The sequence below is a fragment of the Ranitomeya variabilis genome, chromosome 5, assembly GCF_051348905.1.
Source record: "Ranitomeya variabilis isolate aRanVar5 chromosome 5, aRanVar5.hap1, whole genome shotgun sequence".
Taxonomy (NCBI): Eukaryota; Metazoa; Chordata; class Amphibia; order Anura; family Dendrobatidae; genus Ranitomeya; species Ranitomeya variabilis.
Window position 1 is genome coordinate 70100122 of NC_135236.1, and position 18632 is coordinate 70118753.

Genomic DNA, 18632 nt, shown 5'->3' on the forward strand with positions numbered 1-18632 from the left:
CCCCAATATACCGTATGGAGGGTTATGTGGGGCCATTATACTGTATGCAGCACTATGTGGGGCCATTATACAGTATGGAATGCAATGCAGTGCCCCATTATACTGTATGGAGGACTATATGGGGACCATTATACTGTATGGAGGGCTATGTGGGTCCAATTACACTGTATGGAGCACATTTTGTGACCATTATACTGTGTGGAGGGCTGTGTGGGCATTACAGTTGCAGAATGATACTGTGATGGGGTCACCATTCTTTGTTGGGGGACTGAGGGAGGGGGTACAGTAGGGTCATCGTACCATGCGTGCGGCGGAATTCATTGTGTGGGTATCATACTGTGTTTGGGGCACTTTTGTTTGCATCACACTTTATTATCTGTGTTATTCTTGGTTTTTTATCCCTTGTTATTACATATTTAAATTAGACCATTGAGCCATATGCTTTTACATAGAATAAAATATTATAATACGTTAAGATATATTAATTAAAATGTACTTTGTCCGTAGGACGTCTTTAAGTTTTATGATAAGGAAAAACTTCCTTAATTGTAGACATCTTTTTTTTTTTTTAAATAAATATCACGGTTGTCCGGCGACTTTGTCCAAGCTTTGATTTTGGTCCTCTGTGTGTGACATAGAGGGGTTGTGTGCGTTACTTGTGGGCGCAGGGGTGCAGTCTGGCCGTGGTCACATGTCGGAGGGTTTCCAGCAGTGACCCGTCTCGGGCGGCATCGTACAGGTGTGCGGCTTCGCCCAGCGCGCTGGCATTAGAGAGCAGATCTGTGGATGGCAGGGGGAGGATTATTGCACCTGTAGCTGCAGAGCCTGCCATCTTCTGACTGCTCGGAGGCCCTCATTATCGGAGGGAGGGGGGACGCCGTCTGGTATCGGTGTACATCTCAACTATGGACACTATATCTGTGTGTATATTTATCAACATCTGTCCTCACATGCCACCAGCCCGTAACCTTGAGGAACAGGTGCAGCATTCTCCGACCTCAGAGCTGCAGATCCCAACACCACCTTCTATATAGATGTCTGTACACACCAGCGACCTCCATGCATTGCACAGATACGTTCACAGATTATTAGCTTATTTTCTCACTGACATTATTAACAGAAGCCATGGTTTGCCTCTGTGGTACATTACGTTGCTGGCTACAAAATGAGTTAACTGAGAATCTGTCAGTGTGCCGCTGCGATGTTCTGAGCTTGTAACTCCTTTATCTTTTTCTGAGCTCCTCTCGGTTGCTTTATGACCACAGACCACATCTAAGATGAATTTACAGGGAAACAAAGCCTGTAAAAGCCACACGGTGCAAAAACATTTAATGAAACCCAGGTTCGATGATGATTTTTAGCCACAAGTACATGCATTTAATTGTAAAAAATTAGTCCGCAGGCCTTCTAATGCTTTCCTTTTTGCCAGAGTGTTGAAAGGATTATGTAACAAATGCCCCTATTTGCCGAGCAAGCCTTATGTCACCTTTGTGCTTTTTTTTATCTTTTACCCCATTTGAGAGCAGCGTGATGTAGGGATAGAGACCATGATTCCAGCGATGTGTCACTTACTGGGTTGCTTGCTGCAGCTTTGATAAAATCCCTATTTTATGTACTGGAAATCTAGCAGTTCTCTGATGCTCTGTATAACCCCGCCCACATCCCTGATTAGCAGCTTTTGTGTACACAGTGCATAGGCAGAAAGCTGCTATTAGTGGTGGGGGAGAGGTTATACAGAGCAGGAGAACTACCTGGCAGCAGGTTTACTAGTACTGTAGTGATAGTCTCTTGCTGCTAAAACTGATTTTTATCAAAACTACAGCAGGCAGCCCAGTAAGTGACACATCCAATTAGGTGACAAAAACCTGGTGTAGATTTTCTTTAAAGTGCTTGTGCTTTTTTTTTTTTTTAAACAAAACCCTCCTTCTGCTCCGGCAAGACAGTTATTTAAAAAGAACACCATAAAATAGAGAAATAGAAAATCATCATTGTCCTGAATGCCGAGGAGGTAAGACACTTACAGTAGGGCGACCATGCCGCTGATCTGAACTGTCAGTAATCAGGAGCACACTGCCCCCCCTACAAAAGCAGGCAATAAAGCAAAAAGAGCGCACTACCAATACAATAGGAAAATAAATCATACTCGGGGTGCAAAAAAGCGGCCAAAGCAATAGAACTTAACAAAGGAAAAAGGCAGCCACTTATTGCCCCCCCCCCTACAAAAAGGAAGTCTGGAGGCTGGGGAGCGGTGCACTTCTGATGAAAGGGCTTGAGACCACTCCTTTAATATGCATATGATTTCAGAAAGGAATGGAGGTGTTGTCCTATAACCTTATGGTCAACCTAGACGATAACTTATTGGGGTTTTGCTGGTGATTAAATTCCTTAAAAAAATTAATTTACTTCTCTCATTTATTTTTTTTTAATTTTTTTCATGGAAACTTTCAAATCTACAATCAGAACATGAAGTCTCATAAAGAAGCAGGTGTAAATTTCTGATCGATTTTATCAATCCCTGCACTTCTGTATCTATGTAGCACAGTTGCAGAAGCAGCATGGAGAATATTATAGATCAGTACTGAGCAGTGTTACTGTGAATCCAGAACTGGGTGAGATAAATCACTAGAATCTACAGCACGGGTCTGGGCCTGTGTCAGTACCTCTCCCCTTCTTTCTTTTTAATAGACCGCTGTAATCTCAGCTCTTTGCTTTCCTGCGCTTTCTTCCGCTCCCCGTCACCTCCAGAAGTGTAGGAAGTAGGGGAGTGGAGTATGTCGGGTACCTGGGATATTTGCTAGCTCATCCTGGGAAATTCCTTTTCAGGAACCTTCCAAACATTTAATTAAAGTGCAGTGATGTTAGGGCCTTTCGATTATGGTGCAAACAGGCACAAAAATGATCCCTTTAAGTGCAGGGCACTTGACCACGCCATTACTACAATGCATTCAGTGCACATGACTGTCCCGATGCATGGCCACCCGTCTTCAGGGTGTCCCGTATCCCTGTTGTGCAGTGAAAGGGTTACAGCGCGTGTTCTCTGTTTCCCTGGGATGTACATCTCTATCCCACACACATACACTTGTGCGGCGGCGAGGGCAGCCATGTCTTGTGGGGGCTGATTCTCTCCCTGCCATGTAATTAGCGCTCTGCTCCTCACACACTGACAGCCCCTTGGCATTGCCACAGAAACTGCACAGACAGACCCTATATTTGGGAATACTGTGTTCCTCAGCACCAGCAGGCACCGTGTGTGTACGCCGCCCCGTCTGAGCGATGTATGGAGCGTCCTCATTGTTCTCCTGTCTGCTGTCCTCCATGTGTGTGTGGGATATATACAGTGGCTTGCAATAGTATTCATCCCCTTGGCACTTTTTGTGTTTTGCCATCTCAAAACCTGAAATTTCCCTGTGTTTTTTTTTTTTTTTAGAGTTTGCATCAGTTCATGTAAGGAACATGCCTACGACTGTGAACATTTGGTTTTCTTTTTCTTGTGAAGAAAACAGCAAATAGGATCAAATAACTGAAAACTTCAGTGTGCATAATTATTTACCCCCCTAAAGTCAGTACTTAGTAGAGCCTCATTTTGAGTCAATTACAGCTACAAGTCACTTTGGATAAGTCTCTGAGCTTTCCACTGGGATTTTTGTCCACTCCTCAAGGCAAAACTTCTCCAGCTCCTTCAAGTTTGATGGTTTCCGCTTGTGAATCGCAATCTTGAAGTCTGATTCTCAATTGGATTAAGGCTTGGGCTTTGACTAGGCCACTCCAAAATATTTACACATTTCTCATTAAACCACTCGAGTGTTGCTTCAGCAGTAGGCTTTGGTCATTGTCTTGTTAGAAGGTGAACCTCCGCCCCAGTCTCAAATCACTGAAGTATTGAAACAGGTTTTGATCAAGAATATCCCTGTATTTCACACCATCCATCTTCCCTTTGACTCTGACCATTTTCACTTTCCCTGCTGCCGAAAAACATCCCCACCACCATCTAACATGCAGCAACCACCATGTATCACTGTGAGGATGGTGTTCTTGGGGTGATGAGCTGTGTTGGTTTGCGCCAGACATAAGGTTTACCTTGGTGGCCAGAAAGTTCAAATTTGGTCTCATCTGACCATAGCACCTTCCTCCATACATTTTTAGAGTCTCCCACATGTGTTTTGGCAAACTCAAAATGAACCTTACAATTTTTGTGTGTAAGTAAAGGCTTTTTTCTGCGCACTCTTCCATAAAGGCCACCTCTATGGATTGTGCGGCTTGTTGTGGTCGTATGGACAGATACTCCAGCCTCTGCTTGGGAACTCTGCAGATCCTTCAGAGTTATCTTTGGTCTCTGTGCTGCCTCTCTTATTAGTGCCCTCCTTGCCCGGCCTGAGAGGTTTGGTGGGCGCCCTCTCTTGCCAGGTTTGTTGTGGTACCATGTTCTTTCCATTTGATGATAATGGATTTGATGGAGCTCCGGGAGATCATCAGAGATTGGGATATTTATTTACAACCCAACCCTGACTTTTGCTTCTCAAGAAACTTGTCCCTGACTAGTCTGGAGATCTCCTTGGTCTTCATGGTGTTCGGTTAGTGGTTCCTCTTGTTAATGGAGTTGCAGCCTCTGTGGCCTTTCAGAAAAGGTAAAGTGTATATACTGACAGACATGGGACACTTAGGTTGCACAAGGGGACGTCCTGTCACTAAGCATGGGACTTATGAAGGGAATTGCTCGCACTAGAAATTTTTAGTGGCTTCATAGCAAAAGGGGTGAATACATATTCACATGCCAATTTTTAATTCATCCCATAAATGTAATTTATGCCTATATTTGTCTCACCTCACTTCACCAACTGTGACTATTTAGTGCTGATGAATCACACACAAATCGGATTACAAAAATATTTAAACACAGGTTATAATGTAACAAAATAGGTAAAAAGCCAAGGGAGGTGAATACTTTCGCAAGCCATTATATGTATACAGTATTGGTCAAAAGTTTGGACTCCTGTCCACACAGTGGTTCTCCTTCTTTCTCCTGGAATGGGCAAATTGTAGTTTCAGGCTGAAGGAAAAAATATTTTAAAGGAGTAAAGAAACATGTGTCCAGCAAACTAAAATATGTGTGAAACCTCAGATCCCTCACCTTACCCCATTTTACACTGATGACCACTTTACACCCCTTTCACTCTGTGTCCAACTCATTCCAAACCATCTGAATTGTTGAGGTTGGGTGATTGTGGAGGCCATGTCATCTGACGCTGCCTCCATCCTTCTCCTTCCTGGTCACACAGCCTTTACATGGCCGACAGGTGTGATTTGGGTCATTGTCCTGTTATAACACATGATTGTCCTACTAGCTGCAAACCAGATGGGGTCACATGTCGTTGCAAAATGTTATGGTAGCTATGCTGGGTAAGGTGCCTTAAGTTTGTAATCAATCACCAAGAAAGCACCCCCACTACATCGCGCCTCCCCGATGGGCACCACACATGTGGAAACCCTTCACTGACATGTTCTGTGTTTCACAAAAATGTTATGGTTGGTATCAAAAATCTCAAATTTTTACTCCTCACAGCACAGGTTTCCACTGATCTAATGTCCTGTTCTTGTGGTGTTTGGCTCAAACAACTCTTCTTCTTGTTTGTTGTCCTCAATAGTGGCTACTTTGTAGCAATTAGACCATAAAGGCCTAATTCTCATAGTCTCCTCCGGACAGGTAATGCAGAGATGTATCTGCTACTTGAGGTTTTTGAATCATTTATGAGGGCTATTATCTGAGGTGCTGTCAGTTTACAGTTTCGGAGACTGGTAACTTTGATGAACTTATCCTCTGCTGCACAGGTAATTCTTGTGCTTTCTGTGATGGGACGGTCCTCATGAAAGCTCATTTCATCATAGCGATTGATGGTTTTCATAACTTCCCTTTGACAATACCTCAAATGTTGCTGATGGACACAGATTCACGTCTTAATGTAATAATGGACTATTGTTTCTCTTTACTTAGTGGAGTGGCTCCTGTGGATCTTGTCATATTCTGGCTTAGAGCAGTTGTGAACAAGTACTCAGCACTGTATGGAGCTGTGTACCAACACTGCCTCAGTAAAACACCTGATGGTCGCAGTCACTTTATAAAGGCCGTTGATTCTACAAATGAACTCTTGACGAGACATACGTGTTCATTGGAAGCCATTCCACCTGATGAAGCTGCTTGAGAGTATACCACAGGGGGTGGGGTAATGTTGTCATCAAGTTAGAAAGGGGGGTATTTTGAGGGATCTAATCTTTAACACATATTCTGGTTTGTGTCTCACGTTTCTTTACTTGTTTCCATATATAATCCTTTGTTTCTCCAGTCTGAATCTACATTGTGCAGGTTCCTCAGTGTCCCTCCTACCTGCTGCTGCTAAGCTCTCTGCTCAGTACAAGCTGCAGCTGTCACGCCAGGGGGGCAGAGACTTAATGCACTGGTATTTTATACCTCACTATTTAGGTGAACTTATAAAGTGTTCATTTTAATATCATGATTATACAGCAATTTGGATATGGATTTTCAAAGTAAGTGTTCTAGTCTCATCAGGTCTAAGAGATAAATATAACGTATTAGCTAATATTGTGAAAGCTGATGACAGATCCCTGACAGACTTCTCCAGACTTGACGATACATGGTACTTCGTAGTGAATGTTAGTCTTTATGACCAGTCCCTACAGATCTATAGCCATCTTGCCTCATTCGTGCACTTTTTGTCTTGTAGCCGTCCCGTTTCCTCCAACACGACGGCTGGCTATGAATGAGGTATTTGTGGATGGCCGTCCTCAGCTGGAGACTTTGAAGAACCACTTGGCCAAGGAGGGGAGGCTGGAGGAAGAAGTGGCTCTACGTATCATCCGAGAAGGAGCAGCTATTCTGCGGCATGAAAAAACTATGCTGGAGGTGGAAGCTCCCATCACAGGCAAGTCAGCCATCGATAAATAAAAAGCAGAATACCAAGATCGGTCCGATCGCCAGAAAAGGGTTTTCCCAATGCAGATCTTGTGCTATTTATCAAGATCTCACTGATGTGTCCATCTGAAACGGAGCTCCAAGCTCTCATAACAGGTGGCTCTCCAGACAAGCTGTGCACATGAGGAATGGCATGGTGTGTGGCCAATATATGGCTGCTTTCTTCTGCAGGATCTAGTGACTAGAAGCCTCAGCAGTCTCTTCTGGTGTCTTCTGTTCCACTCTCCCTCTGCTTCTTCTCTTCCCTTCTCCATAGACTGAAGACGGAAGACAGATTTGAGCAAATTGTGATCAGTGCGGGAGTCAGGGCGAGAAAAGAGAATGGCTTTTAGGAAAGGGAAGAAGCATTTTCTTCAATAGGATTTAGAATAGATGAAGAGTAATGTGTAAAGTGAATCCCAACTGATGTTGAGGAAGAGAAGGATCAGGCATGGGTGATTTCGTGGCCAATCTTTTGTTCTCATGAGTGATAAGTTGTGTATATACAGTATATATAATAAAAAGGAACAAACAAATTTTGAAGACCATTTCCCAGCATCCATATCAGTACTCTGTGGTCGCTGGCAGGAACCCTACGAAATCACCTACCTGCCGGCATCCCTGGCTCCGCTTTTGATTAGCTGGCCTAGCGCGGCTTCATCGCTGTGTGGTGACACGACGTTGCACCAAGTTGGTTAATAAAAAGAAGAGCACAAGATGGAGCAGGTAGAAGGACACTTCATAGGGTTCCTGTCCGGCAGCCGCAGAATACTGGTGTGGTCACTCACCAATGGTTTCGCATATCAGTTCACATCTATCTATCTATTATCTATTATCTATCATCTATCTATCTATCATCTATCTATTAGCTATCTATATATTATCTATCTATCATCTATCTGTTATCTATATTTTATCTATCTGTTATCTATCTGATATCTATTATCTATTTATTATCTATCTATTATCTGTCTATTAGCTATCTATCTGTTATCTATCTATTATCTGTCTATCTGTTAGCTTTCTATTATTATTATTATTATTATTTTATTATTATTTATTTATATAGCACCATTAATTCCATGGTGCTGTACATGAAAAAAGGGGTTACATACAGGGTTATAGATATCGTTAACAGTAAACAAATTTGCTGTGACAGACTAGTACAGAGGGGAGAGGACCCTGTCCCTGCGGACTTACATTCTTCAGGATAGTGGGGAAGAGACAGGAGGTTGGTGTGCTGCAGCACTGGTGGTGGTGAGGCGGCAGCTCGGGTGGTCGTGGCGGCAGCTGGGGTGGTCGGTGACATGGCGGCAGCTCGGGTAGTCGGTGACATGGCAGCAGCTCGGGTGGTCGGTGACGTGGCGGCAGCTCGGGCGGTGGGTGAGGCGGCAGAATGGTTATTGCAGGCTGTAGGCTTTCCTGAAGAGATGGGTTTTCAGGTTTCGTCTGAAGGATCCGAGGGTGGTGGATAATCAGACGTGTTGAGGCGTGGAATTCCAGAGGATGGGGGATATTCGGGAGAAATCTTGGAGGCGGTTGTGTGAGGAACGAATAAGTGTGGAGGAGAGCAGGAGGTCTTGGGAGGATCAAAGATTCCGTGAGGGAAAATAGTGGGAGATTATTTCAGAGATATAGGGAGGAGACAGGTTGTGGATGGCTTTGTAGATCAGTGTTAGTAGTTTGAACTGGATTCGTTGGGGAATTGGGAGCCAGTGGAGGGATTTGCAGAGGGGTGAAGCAGGGGAGTAGCGAGGAGAGAGATGGATTAGCCGAGCAGCAGAGTTGAGGACAGACTGGAGTGGTGCAAGGGAGTTAGCGGGGAGGCCACAGAGGAGGGTGTTGCAGTAATCGAGGTGGGAAATGATGAGGGCATGCACAAGAGTTTTAGTACATTGCGGGCTGAGGAAGGGACGGATTCTGGCAATATTTTTGAGTTGGAGGTGGCAAGGGTTTGGACGTGCAGTTTGAAGGACAGGGCAGAATCGAGAGTTACCCCGAGGCAGCGTATTTCAGGTGCGGGAGAGTGTGATGCCGTTTACTGTAATAGATAGTTCAGGTAGGGGGGATACGCGAGATGGGGGAAAGATGAGTTCGGTTTTGTCTACATTGAGTTTTAGGAAGCGAGAGTTGAAGAAGGAGGATATGTCTGACAGACACTTCGGGATTTTGGACAGAAGAGAGGCGACATCTGAGCCAGAGAGGTAGATCTGAGTGTTGTCTACGTATAGGTGGTACTGGAAGCCATGGGACTTTGAGTTGTCCTAGGCCAAGGGTATAGATATATGTGCTGTCAGAAAGGTATGAGGCAATCCAGGACTTTGATGCCAAGGGAAGAAAGAATCTGTAGCAGTAGGAGGTGGTCGACTGTGTCGAAAGCAGAGGACAGATATAGAAGGAGGAGGATGGAGAACTGTCTGTTAGCTTTGGCTGTGAGTAAGTCATTAGTAATTTTGGTCAGGGCAGTTGCGGTGGAGTGGTGGGGGTGGAAGCCAGATTGGAGGTTGTCAAGGAGAGAGATGATAGGTGGGAGGAAAGTTGACCATGGACATGCTGCTCAAGGACTTTGGAAGCAAACGGGAGAAGTGATATGGGGCGATAGCTGGGCATAGCGGTTGGGTCAAGGTTAGCTTTTTTGAGGATGGGTGTGATGGTGGCATGTTTGAAGGCAGAGGGGAAAGTACCAGAAGATAGCGATAGGTTGAAGAGATGGGTTAGGGTGGGTTGGGGAGCAAGTGGGAAGGGATGGGGTCAAGTGCACAGGTGGTGAGGTGTGATTTGGAAAGGAGGCGAGTAAGTTCTCCTTCAGTGATGTTGGAGAGGGAAGTTATTGGGGAAGGGCAGAGGTCTGGTATATGGAGTGGTTGGGGTGGTGGAAAAGTAAAGGTTTGCCTTGTTTGGTCGATCTTGTTTTTGAAGTAGGTGGCAAAGTCCTCGGAAGAGATGAAGGGAGTTGGAGGTGGCAGTGGTGGGCGGAGGAGAGAGTTAAATGTGCTGAACAGTTGTTTTGGGTTGTAGGATAGTGAAGATACAAGGTTAGTGAAATAGGTCTGTTTAGCAGAAGTGAGGGCTAGTTTGAAGGCAAGTGTAGCTTGTTTGAAAGTGGTGAAGTTGTCTGGCAGGCGTGTTTTTTTCCAACGCCGTTCAGCGACCCTGGATGCTTGTCGGAGTTTCTTGGTGAGGTTGTGATGCCAGGGTTGCCTATTGATTTGTCGCAATTTGCCATGCATGAGAGGGGCGACTGAGTCTATGGCTGATGTGAGGGTGGACTTATAGAAAGCGGTGGCGCTATCCGTGTCGAGGAGTGAAGATATGGAGGACAGGGGTAGAAGAGAGTCTGAGAGTCTGTGAATGTCTAGGTGTGCAAGGTTTCTGCGAGGTTGTGGTACTGGCTGGACGTGGGGGGCAGGTGAGGAGGACAAGGAAGAGAAGGTGAGTAGATGGCGGTCAGATAAGGGGAAGGGAGAGGTTGTGAGATTAGATAAGGAGCAGAGGTGGGTGAAGATGAGGTCTAGCGTATGTCCGTCTGTGTGGGTGGCTGTGGAGGACCACTGAGTAAGTCCAAAGGATGAGGTAAGGGCCAGGAGCTTGGAGGCTGCTGGCTGGCGGGTGTCAGTAGGGATATTAAAGTCACCCATTATGATGGTGGGGATGTCAGCAGAGAGAAAGTGAAGAAGCCAGGTGGAGAATTGGTCAATGAAGGCAATGGCTGAGCCCGGTGGTCGGTATATGACAGCCATTTGGAGATTAGAGGGAGAGTAGATACGGACAGAGTGAACCTCGAAAGAAGGGAGGTTAAGGGAGGGTGGGGGTTGGATAGGGTTGAAGTAACAGTTTTTAGAAAAAAGGAAACCCAGTCCTCCGCCATGTCTGTTGCCAGAGCGAGGAGTGTGGGTAAAGTGGAGGCCGCCGTAACTCAGTGCAGCAGGGGAGGCCGTGTCGGGGGGGTCAGCCAGATCTCAGTGAGGGCCAGGAAGGAAAGGTTGCGGGAAGTAAAGAGATCGTGGATCACGTGGAGCTTGTTGCAGACAGAGCGGGCATTCCAAAGTATCTATTATATATCTATTATCTCTCTATTATCTCTATCTATTGTCTATATCTATTATCTATCTTCTGTCTATGTATTATCTATCTATTATCTGTCTATCTATCTATTATCTATTATCTGTCTATCTATTATCTATCTATCTGTTATCTATATCTATTATCTATCTATCTATGTATTATCTATCTATTATCTATCTACCTATCTCATATTATGTCTTTAAATAGTACCACCTCATGTATCTGCAGATAATGAGCGGTGTCACGTAGGCCGGTGATGCTTTGCGTCGGCCTCTTGGGCCCTATTTGCAGTGTGTTCTCCCCTAGGCAGTAGGTCTGGTGTTGCTCGCACGTCGCCCACACATTCATGTCCCATCTATTATGCAGAACCATCCATTTCGCAGAGTTGAATACTGGAAATATTCCTGAATCTGCGGTGTATGTGGCAGTATCCGCGGCGGCCGTGTGCCCAGCTGTCAGTCCCTGGTTTCGGCGCTGAGGCCGGTGACCGCTGTCTGTAGCACACCGCAGCTAGCACGCTGCTCTTCCTTCCTGCATACAAGTATTGGGCCTTATGGCGGTCTGCGGACCCCCTCCCCCGGAGCAGCTGCTGCTTTACTCAGCAAGTGCTGCTCATAATATAAATGTAAGAAGCAGAAGAATGCTGTGAGCAGGCGGCGTCCCCCCACTGGTGCCACATGTACCTGGTGGGGTGTAAACGCCTGCCACGGCAGGACAGGTGACCCCCAGCCACAGGGCAGCTTGTGCCCCCTTGGTTTCTTATAAAGCGGAGGACTGCCGGGGGAGAGGGGCACAATCATTTTTGCATTTAGAGGGCATCTCTTATCAATTTAAAACCCCGATGATCTGATGAGAGAAAATATATTCTAGTTTTATGTTAATAATCTCACAATTGTTCGCACAAATCCCTGTAGCCGCAGTGCAGAAATCTGCTAATATGCATTGCAAAGCACAGTGGGGACATACAGAGGAGCCGATCAAAAGGAGAACGGAGCTGGAAGGACGCCAGGAGCTCACGAGTTGCTACGGGCAACACAACCCATTTTCTTCAGAATGGTTGTCGTGTATTTCTTCGCTGTCCTCCTTCCAGTCTGCTGATTTCTAGCAGTTCTCAGCTTGCCGCTTCGCCCCAGGAGTTTACTTTTCTCTCTTTCCTCTTGTTTTGCAGTGTGCGGAGACATCCACGGCCAGTTCTTCGACCTGATGAAGCTGTTTGAGGTTGGAGGGTCCCCTCACACTACGCGCTACCTCTTCTTAGGGGACTACGTGGATCGGGGATACTTCAGTATAGAGGTCGGTCCCTTATAGAGGATGCAGTACATGTCCAGGTCTGGTCTATCAGAGTGGAGGATATGATAGATAGTTTGCGATCGTCTGTCCTGATAGAACAGCCCAGACTTGGCGCATGTTACACAATGCAAATGGGTATTTGAATACTTATTTGTTTGGTGCGAAAAGCACAGAGGGTGTACGTGTAACCCATCCAGGGACTGGCTGTACGGACTGGCTCTTATCAGCAGAAGCGATCCTGTGCGGGCACAGTATCAGTCCGTGACGGCAGCATCACTGCGCTGTTATGCAAACCTTATAGCCTTTCACTTACTTTTGAGATGTCCCTCTTGCAAAGTTTGCATATGAACTTTCGGCAGCATCTTCTAGTCGGTATATATGATATGTCTCTACACCGTTCAGCCATAATATCCAAAACCACTTGACCTCTGACCGCACCAGATCTCTGCAGTGCCGTGTAGTATCTGGAATAAAGACGTTTTCAGCAGATCTTATAAGTCCTGCGCATTGCATCTCTTCCCCAGGTAAATGGTGCACACGCACCCGGCCGTCCACGGGATGTAAAGCGTGATTCATCACTCAGCCACCTCCTTCTATTGCTCTGTGGTGCAGCTCTGATGCTCCATTGTAGGAGTCCTGGACTCGCATGACCCTGTCACTGTTTGTCCTTGCTAGACCACTTTTTGTATATATTACCACTACACTGGGAACACCCCAGAAGACCTATCATATACAGGGTACACCCCACAAGACTCACCTTATAGCAGGCAAGCCTCACAAGACTCACGATATACCGGGAACACCCACAAGACTCGCCATATACTGGGAACACCCACAAGACTCACCATATAACAGGAACACCCACAAGACTCGCCATATACTGGGAACACCCACAAGACTCACCATATAACAGGAACACCCACAAGACTCACCATATACTGGGAACACCCATGAGACCCACCATATACTAGGAACACCCCACAAGACTCACCTTATAGCAGGCAAGCCCCACAAGACTCACGATATACCGGGAACACCCACAAGACTCACCATATACTGGGAACACCCACAAGACTCACCATATACTGGGAACACCCACAAGACTCACCATATACTGGCTACATCCCACGAGACCCACCATATACTAGGAACACCCTACAAGACTCGCCGTATATGGGAACACCCACAAGACTCACCATATACTGGGAACACCCACAAGACTCACCATATAACAGGAACACCCACAAGACTCACCATATACTGGGAACACCCACAAGACTCACCATATACTGGCTACATCCCACGAGACCCACCATATACTAGGAACACCCTACAAGACTCGCCGTATATGGGAACACCCACAAGACTCACCATATACTGGGAACACCCACAAGACTCACCATATAACAGGAACACCCACAAGACTCACCATATACTGGGAACACCCACAAGACTCACCGTATACTGGGAACACCCACAAGACTCACCATATACTGGGAACACCCACAAGACTCACCGTATATGGGAACACCCACAAGACTCACCATATACTGGGAACACCCACAAGACTCACCATATAACAGGAACACCCACAAGACTCACCATATACTGGGAACACCCACAAGACTCACCATATACTGGGAACACCCACAAGACTCACCATGTAACAGGAACACCCACAAGACTCACCATATACTGGCTACATCCCACGAGACCCACCATATACCAGGAACACCCCACAAGACTCAATGTATAAGGGAACACCCCACAAGACTCACCGTATACCGGGAACACCCACAAGACTCACCGTATACCGGGAACACCCACAAGACTCACCGTATAACAGGAACACCCACAAGACTCACCATATACTGGGAACACCCACAAGACTCACCGTATACCGGGAACACCCACAAGACTCACCGTATACCGGGAACACCCACAAGACTCACCGTATACCGGGAACACCCACAAGACTCACCGTATACCGGGAACACCCACAAGACTCACCATGTAACAGGAACACCCACAAGACTCACCATATACTGGCTACATCCCACGAGACCCACCATATACCAGGAACACCCCACAAGACTCAATGTATAAGGGAACACCCCACAAGACTCACCGTATACCGGGAACACCCACAAGACTCACCGTATACCGGGAACACCCACAAGACTCACCGTATACCGGGAACACCCACAAGACTCACCGTATACCGGGAACACCCACAAGACTCACCGTATACCGGGAACACCCACAAGACTCACCGTATACCGGGAACACCCACAAGACTCACCGTATAACAGGAACACCCACAAGACTCACCGTATACTGGGAACACCCACAAGACTCACCGTATACCGGGAACACCCACAAGACTCACCGTATAACAGGAACACCCACAAGACTCACCATATACTGGGAACACCCACAAGACTCACCGTATACCGGGAACACCCACAAGACTCACCGTATACCGGGAACACCCACAAGACTCACCGTATACCGGGAACACCCACAAGACTCAATGTATAAGGGAACACCCCACAAGACTCAATGTATAAGGGAACACCCCACAAGACTCAATGTATAAGGGAACACCCCACAAGACTCAATGTATAAGGGAACACCCCACAAGACTCACCGTATATGGGAACACCCACAAGACTCACCATATACTGGCTACCTCCCACGAGACCCACCATATACTAGGAACACCCTACAAGATTCGCCGTATATGGGAACACCCCACAAGACTAACCGTGTACCGGGAACACCCACAAGACTCGCCATATATGGGAACACCCTACAAGATTCGCCGTATATGGGAACACCCCACAAGATTCGCCGTATATGGGAACACCCCGCAAGACTCGCCATATATGGGAACATCCCACAAGACTAACCGTATACCGGGAACACCCCACAAGACTCACCATATACTGGCTACATCCCACGAGACTCACCGTATACCAGGAACACCCTACAAGACTCACTATGTATACCGGGAACACCCCACAAGACTAGCCGTATACCGGGAACACCCCACAAGACTCACCGTATACCGGGAACACCCCACAAGACTCACCGTATACTGAGGACACCCCACAAAATCCACTATATACCGGGAACACCCCACAAAACTTACCGTATACTAGGAACACCCCACAAAACTTACCGTATACTAGGAACACCCCACAAAACTCAACGTTTACAGAAAATACCCCACAAGTCACCCTACAGTCGTGCTGTTTTTGAGATGCGACATCATCATTTGGCCCTTATGAAAGTTGAGCAGATCCTTACACTCACCCATTCTTGTTTGCACATCGACATTCAGAATTACTTCGCATAATGTGATCCTGTCACCTGTCAATGGTTTTAGTTTTCTGGCTGATTGCTGTATATTCAGTCCCTTAATATGTGTCCCAAGGACAGTAACTCTGTCATCATTTTTTTTCTAGTTTCTCAGTATTCTTGAATTCCCAAAATGGCCTTTGTCACCAGAAATGTGGCCCAAGCAAATGTACAACATCTCATAAAAAATAAGAGTTCAGAATGCACCGAGTTCATACACACTGCTTATGTCTATATCTACATGTACCTATCATTTCCTAAAATTCAGAACTAAACAGACCAAAAATCCTCATGATCCAGATGCTAGAATTGTCATGCAGTGAATAAATTTCCTATCTAGATGGTGACTATGTATGCTTATCTTCATCGTTTAGTAAAAATACCACCCTTTACCCAAAATGTGGCAACCACAGGGCACACATACTCTTCAATCTAGAAAAGTAGAAAAGTTCTTGTGTCTGGGGTCACTGAAGACAGTGTAGAAAACTACAGTGATAGGCTGGAATTAATAAGATGGGTGATGACCTGAAGAAAAGCTCCTTAATACCTCTCGGTGTGGAGGATAAAGGCAAGCCACTGTAATTGGTAAGAGAAGTTTCTGTATCTCTTGTAGGGGTCAGTAGGGACTTTATAGGGGTAGGGACTGTATAGGAAATTTCAGTAAGTGACTAGGATAGGTATGAGGGGTGATGACATAGAGAAAAGATCCTGTATACCTGACCTTTGTGGTCTTTGGTGGCTGTACTGTAGGAAAGTTGATGGTAATAAACTGTAATTTGTGTGAGAGGTGTTAACATGAAGAAAAGTTCCTGATTTCCCTTCCCCGAGGGGCATGAAGGCTGTAAAGGGGTAGGGGTCAGTATAACACGCTGGGCTTTGTGGAGTGCCACTGACTCTGAGCGCAGTACCATTTGGCTCATGATGCTGTCCCTTCCAGTCCACACACGTTGTACAGTTGACACCACGGAGCTTTACTTATCTTTCTCTGATCGTGAGTTACATCATGTTTTCTTCCCTCTCACACAATGATATCAGCTTCCTCTTACCGTCCGGCGGTGTAACCTCATCCCCTTATCCGCCGCAGGGCTGAGAGGACTCTGTGAGATACAGACAGTGTATAGTATAGATGTATATATTTGCTGGTGCGAGGCTCTGCACAGGGCCGATGGGCACCTGGTTCCTGACCGGCGCGGATAGCCGGCGCAGTACAGCGGCCTCTTGTACTTGTTCCCTTCCAGTCACCCAGCTTTATAGGGAATCGCAGGCACGCCATTCACATGTAGAGGGCAAGTGTCCTGGGTATAGAGAAAAACTGATAGATCAGGTCCAGAGGCCGTACCCCCAGCCATCATAATGTCATAGAACACCCCAATAATAACTAGTATATGGCAGTAGTAGTAGGCCATTTTCTAATACTTTGTGCACTTCTCTTTTCTCCTTACTTTTCTATTATAGTAAAAGAATCTAAGGACTTTTCTGCTCTCTTCTCACCTTTCACCTTCTACACCCCTCATTGTAACCCACGTCCTTTCTCTTCTAGTGCGTTCTCTACCTCTGGAGCTTGAAAATTATCCACCCCAAAACCCTGTTCTTGTTGCGAGGGAACCACGAGTGCCGACACCTGACGGAGTATTTCACCTTCAAGCAAGAATGTGAGTGTTACTGCCTCCGTCATCGCTGTATGCTGCGTCCATCCTGCCAGAGGACGGATGATTTATGGAAAATGTATATAAAGAAAATCACCATATGATATATTACTTTCACATTGCTATTTTGACTCGCTCTTCTAGCACTGCGGTGTGCTCACTGTTCCTGGCATCTTGCGTTCTGCTGATCCTGACCCATGCCCCCTGCCCAATCCTCTATGGATTCTGCTGTGTCACACGCTGCTCTCGGGGCTGTGGCTTTGCCCATCTGCTTCACTGCATCATGTGTCCAGCTATTTAGATATGTATATCCCTTAAGTATCTCTATCTGCGGACTGAATTAGGCGCCATTTATAAAACCTGCTCTGTGTCCTACCTCTTACAAGTGCCCATGAACTCCATTACCTGCATGCGGGGCACCTAATCCCCCTCTATGCAGCTGTTCCTGTGCCGCCGTCATTGCAATCTGTCACTCCGTGCCCATCTGTGTAGATCACGTCCAGCTACTTTCAGTGCCACGCACAAATCCGTGTGCCCATCTGTTCTGCCTGCTGCATCTATTGTCCATGCGTGTCCCCGTGAGGTCACCACCATTGCCAGGGAACAGCTTGAAGAGTGTCCACATCTTGATATTCATTGATTATTGTGCATGAACCCCTGAAATAAAACTGCTATAAATTAGGGGTCCTTAGCTGGTTTTGGTAAAGGTCCTCTTACCTGGGTCTGCTGTCATGGTGAACACTAGCACTAGAGATGTCGTCTTGTTAATGTTTCACAAACTTTATAGAATTATCTACATCAAGATTCCTAAATAATTACTTAAGACCTCCAGACACCTAAACTCACTAATACCAGTCCCCTCAAAATCAATTCAGACCCCCATACTAGCTGCTAAAATTAATTCCTATGACAAGACTAGATCCATAAATTAAAAACTCTAAGACCAGACCCCCTAAAACTAATTCAAATTCCAGACCAGACCCCGAACATTAATCAGACCATTAGACCTTTAAAATAATTCATACCACTTAATAAGACCCCAGAACAGGTTACTTAGATTTATCAGACTCCTACAATTAATCAGACCCCGTAGAAGAACCCTAACATTAATCAGACCCAAACTAGACTCTTAAAATTGATCAGACCCCTAAAATGAATTCAGATAAGACGCCTAGAATTATTTCAGACCACAGCCCAAAAATTAACTCCGACCGCATACCAGAACCCTAAAATTAATTGGGATCTCAGACCATACCCCTAAATTTAATTTAGACCTCAGACCATACCCCTAAATTGAATTTGGA

The 18632-nt window shown here is 46.0% G+C and overlaps 1 protein-coding gene across 1 annotated transcript in view; it reads left to right on the forward strand.

Moving 5' to 3' along the window:
* PPP3CC (protein phosphatase 3 catalytic subunit gamma) overlaps nt 1-18632 on the forward strand; it is a 67247-nt gene that overhangs the window by 14385 nt on the left and 34230 nt on the right. Inside the window, exons 2-4 of the mRNA XM_077262159.1 lie at nt 6738-6935; nt 12198-12322; nt 17223-17334. Of these exons, the coding sequence (XP_077118274.1) occupies nt 6738-6935; nt 12198-12322; nt 17223-17334 (435 nt within the window). The remainder of the gene's footprint in view (nt 1-6737; nt 6936-12197; nt 12323-17222; nt 17335-18632) is intronic.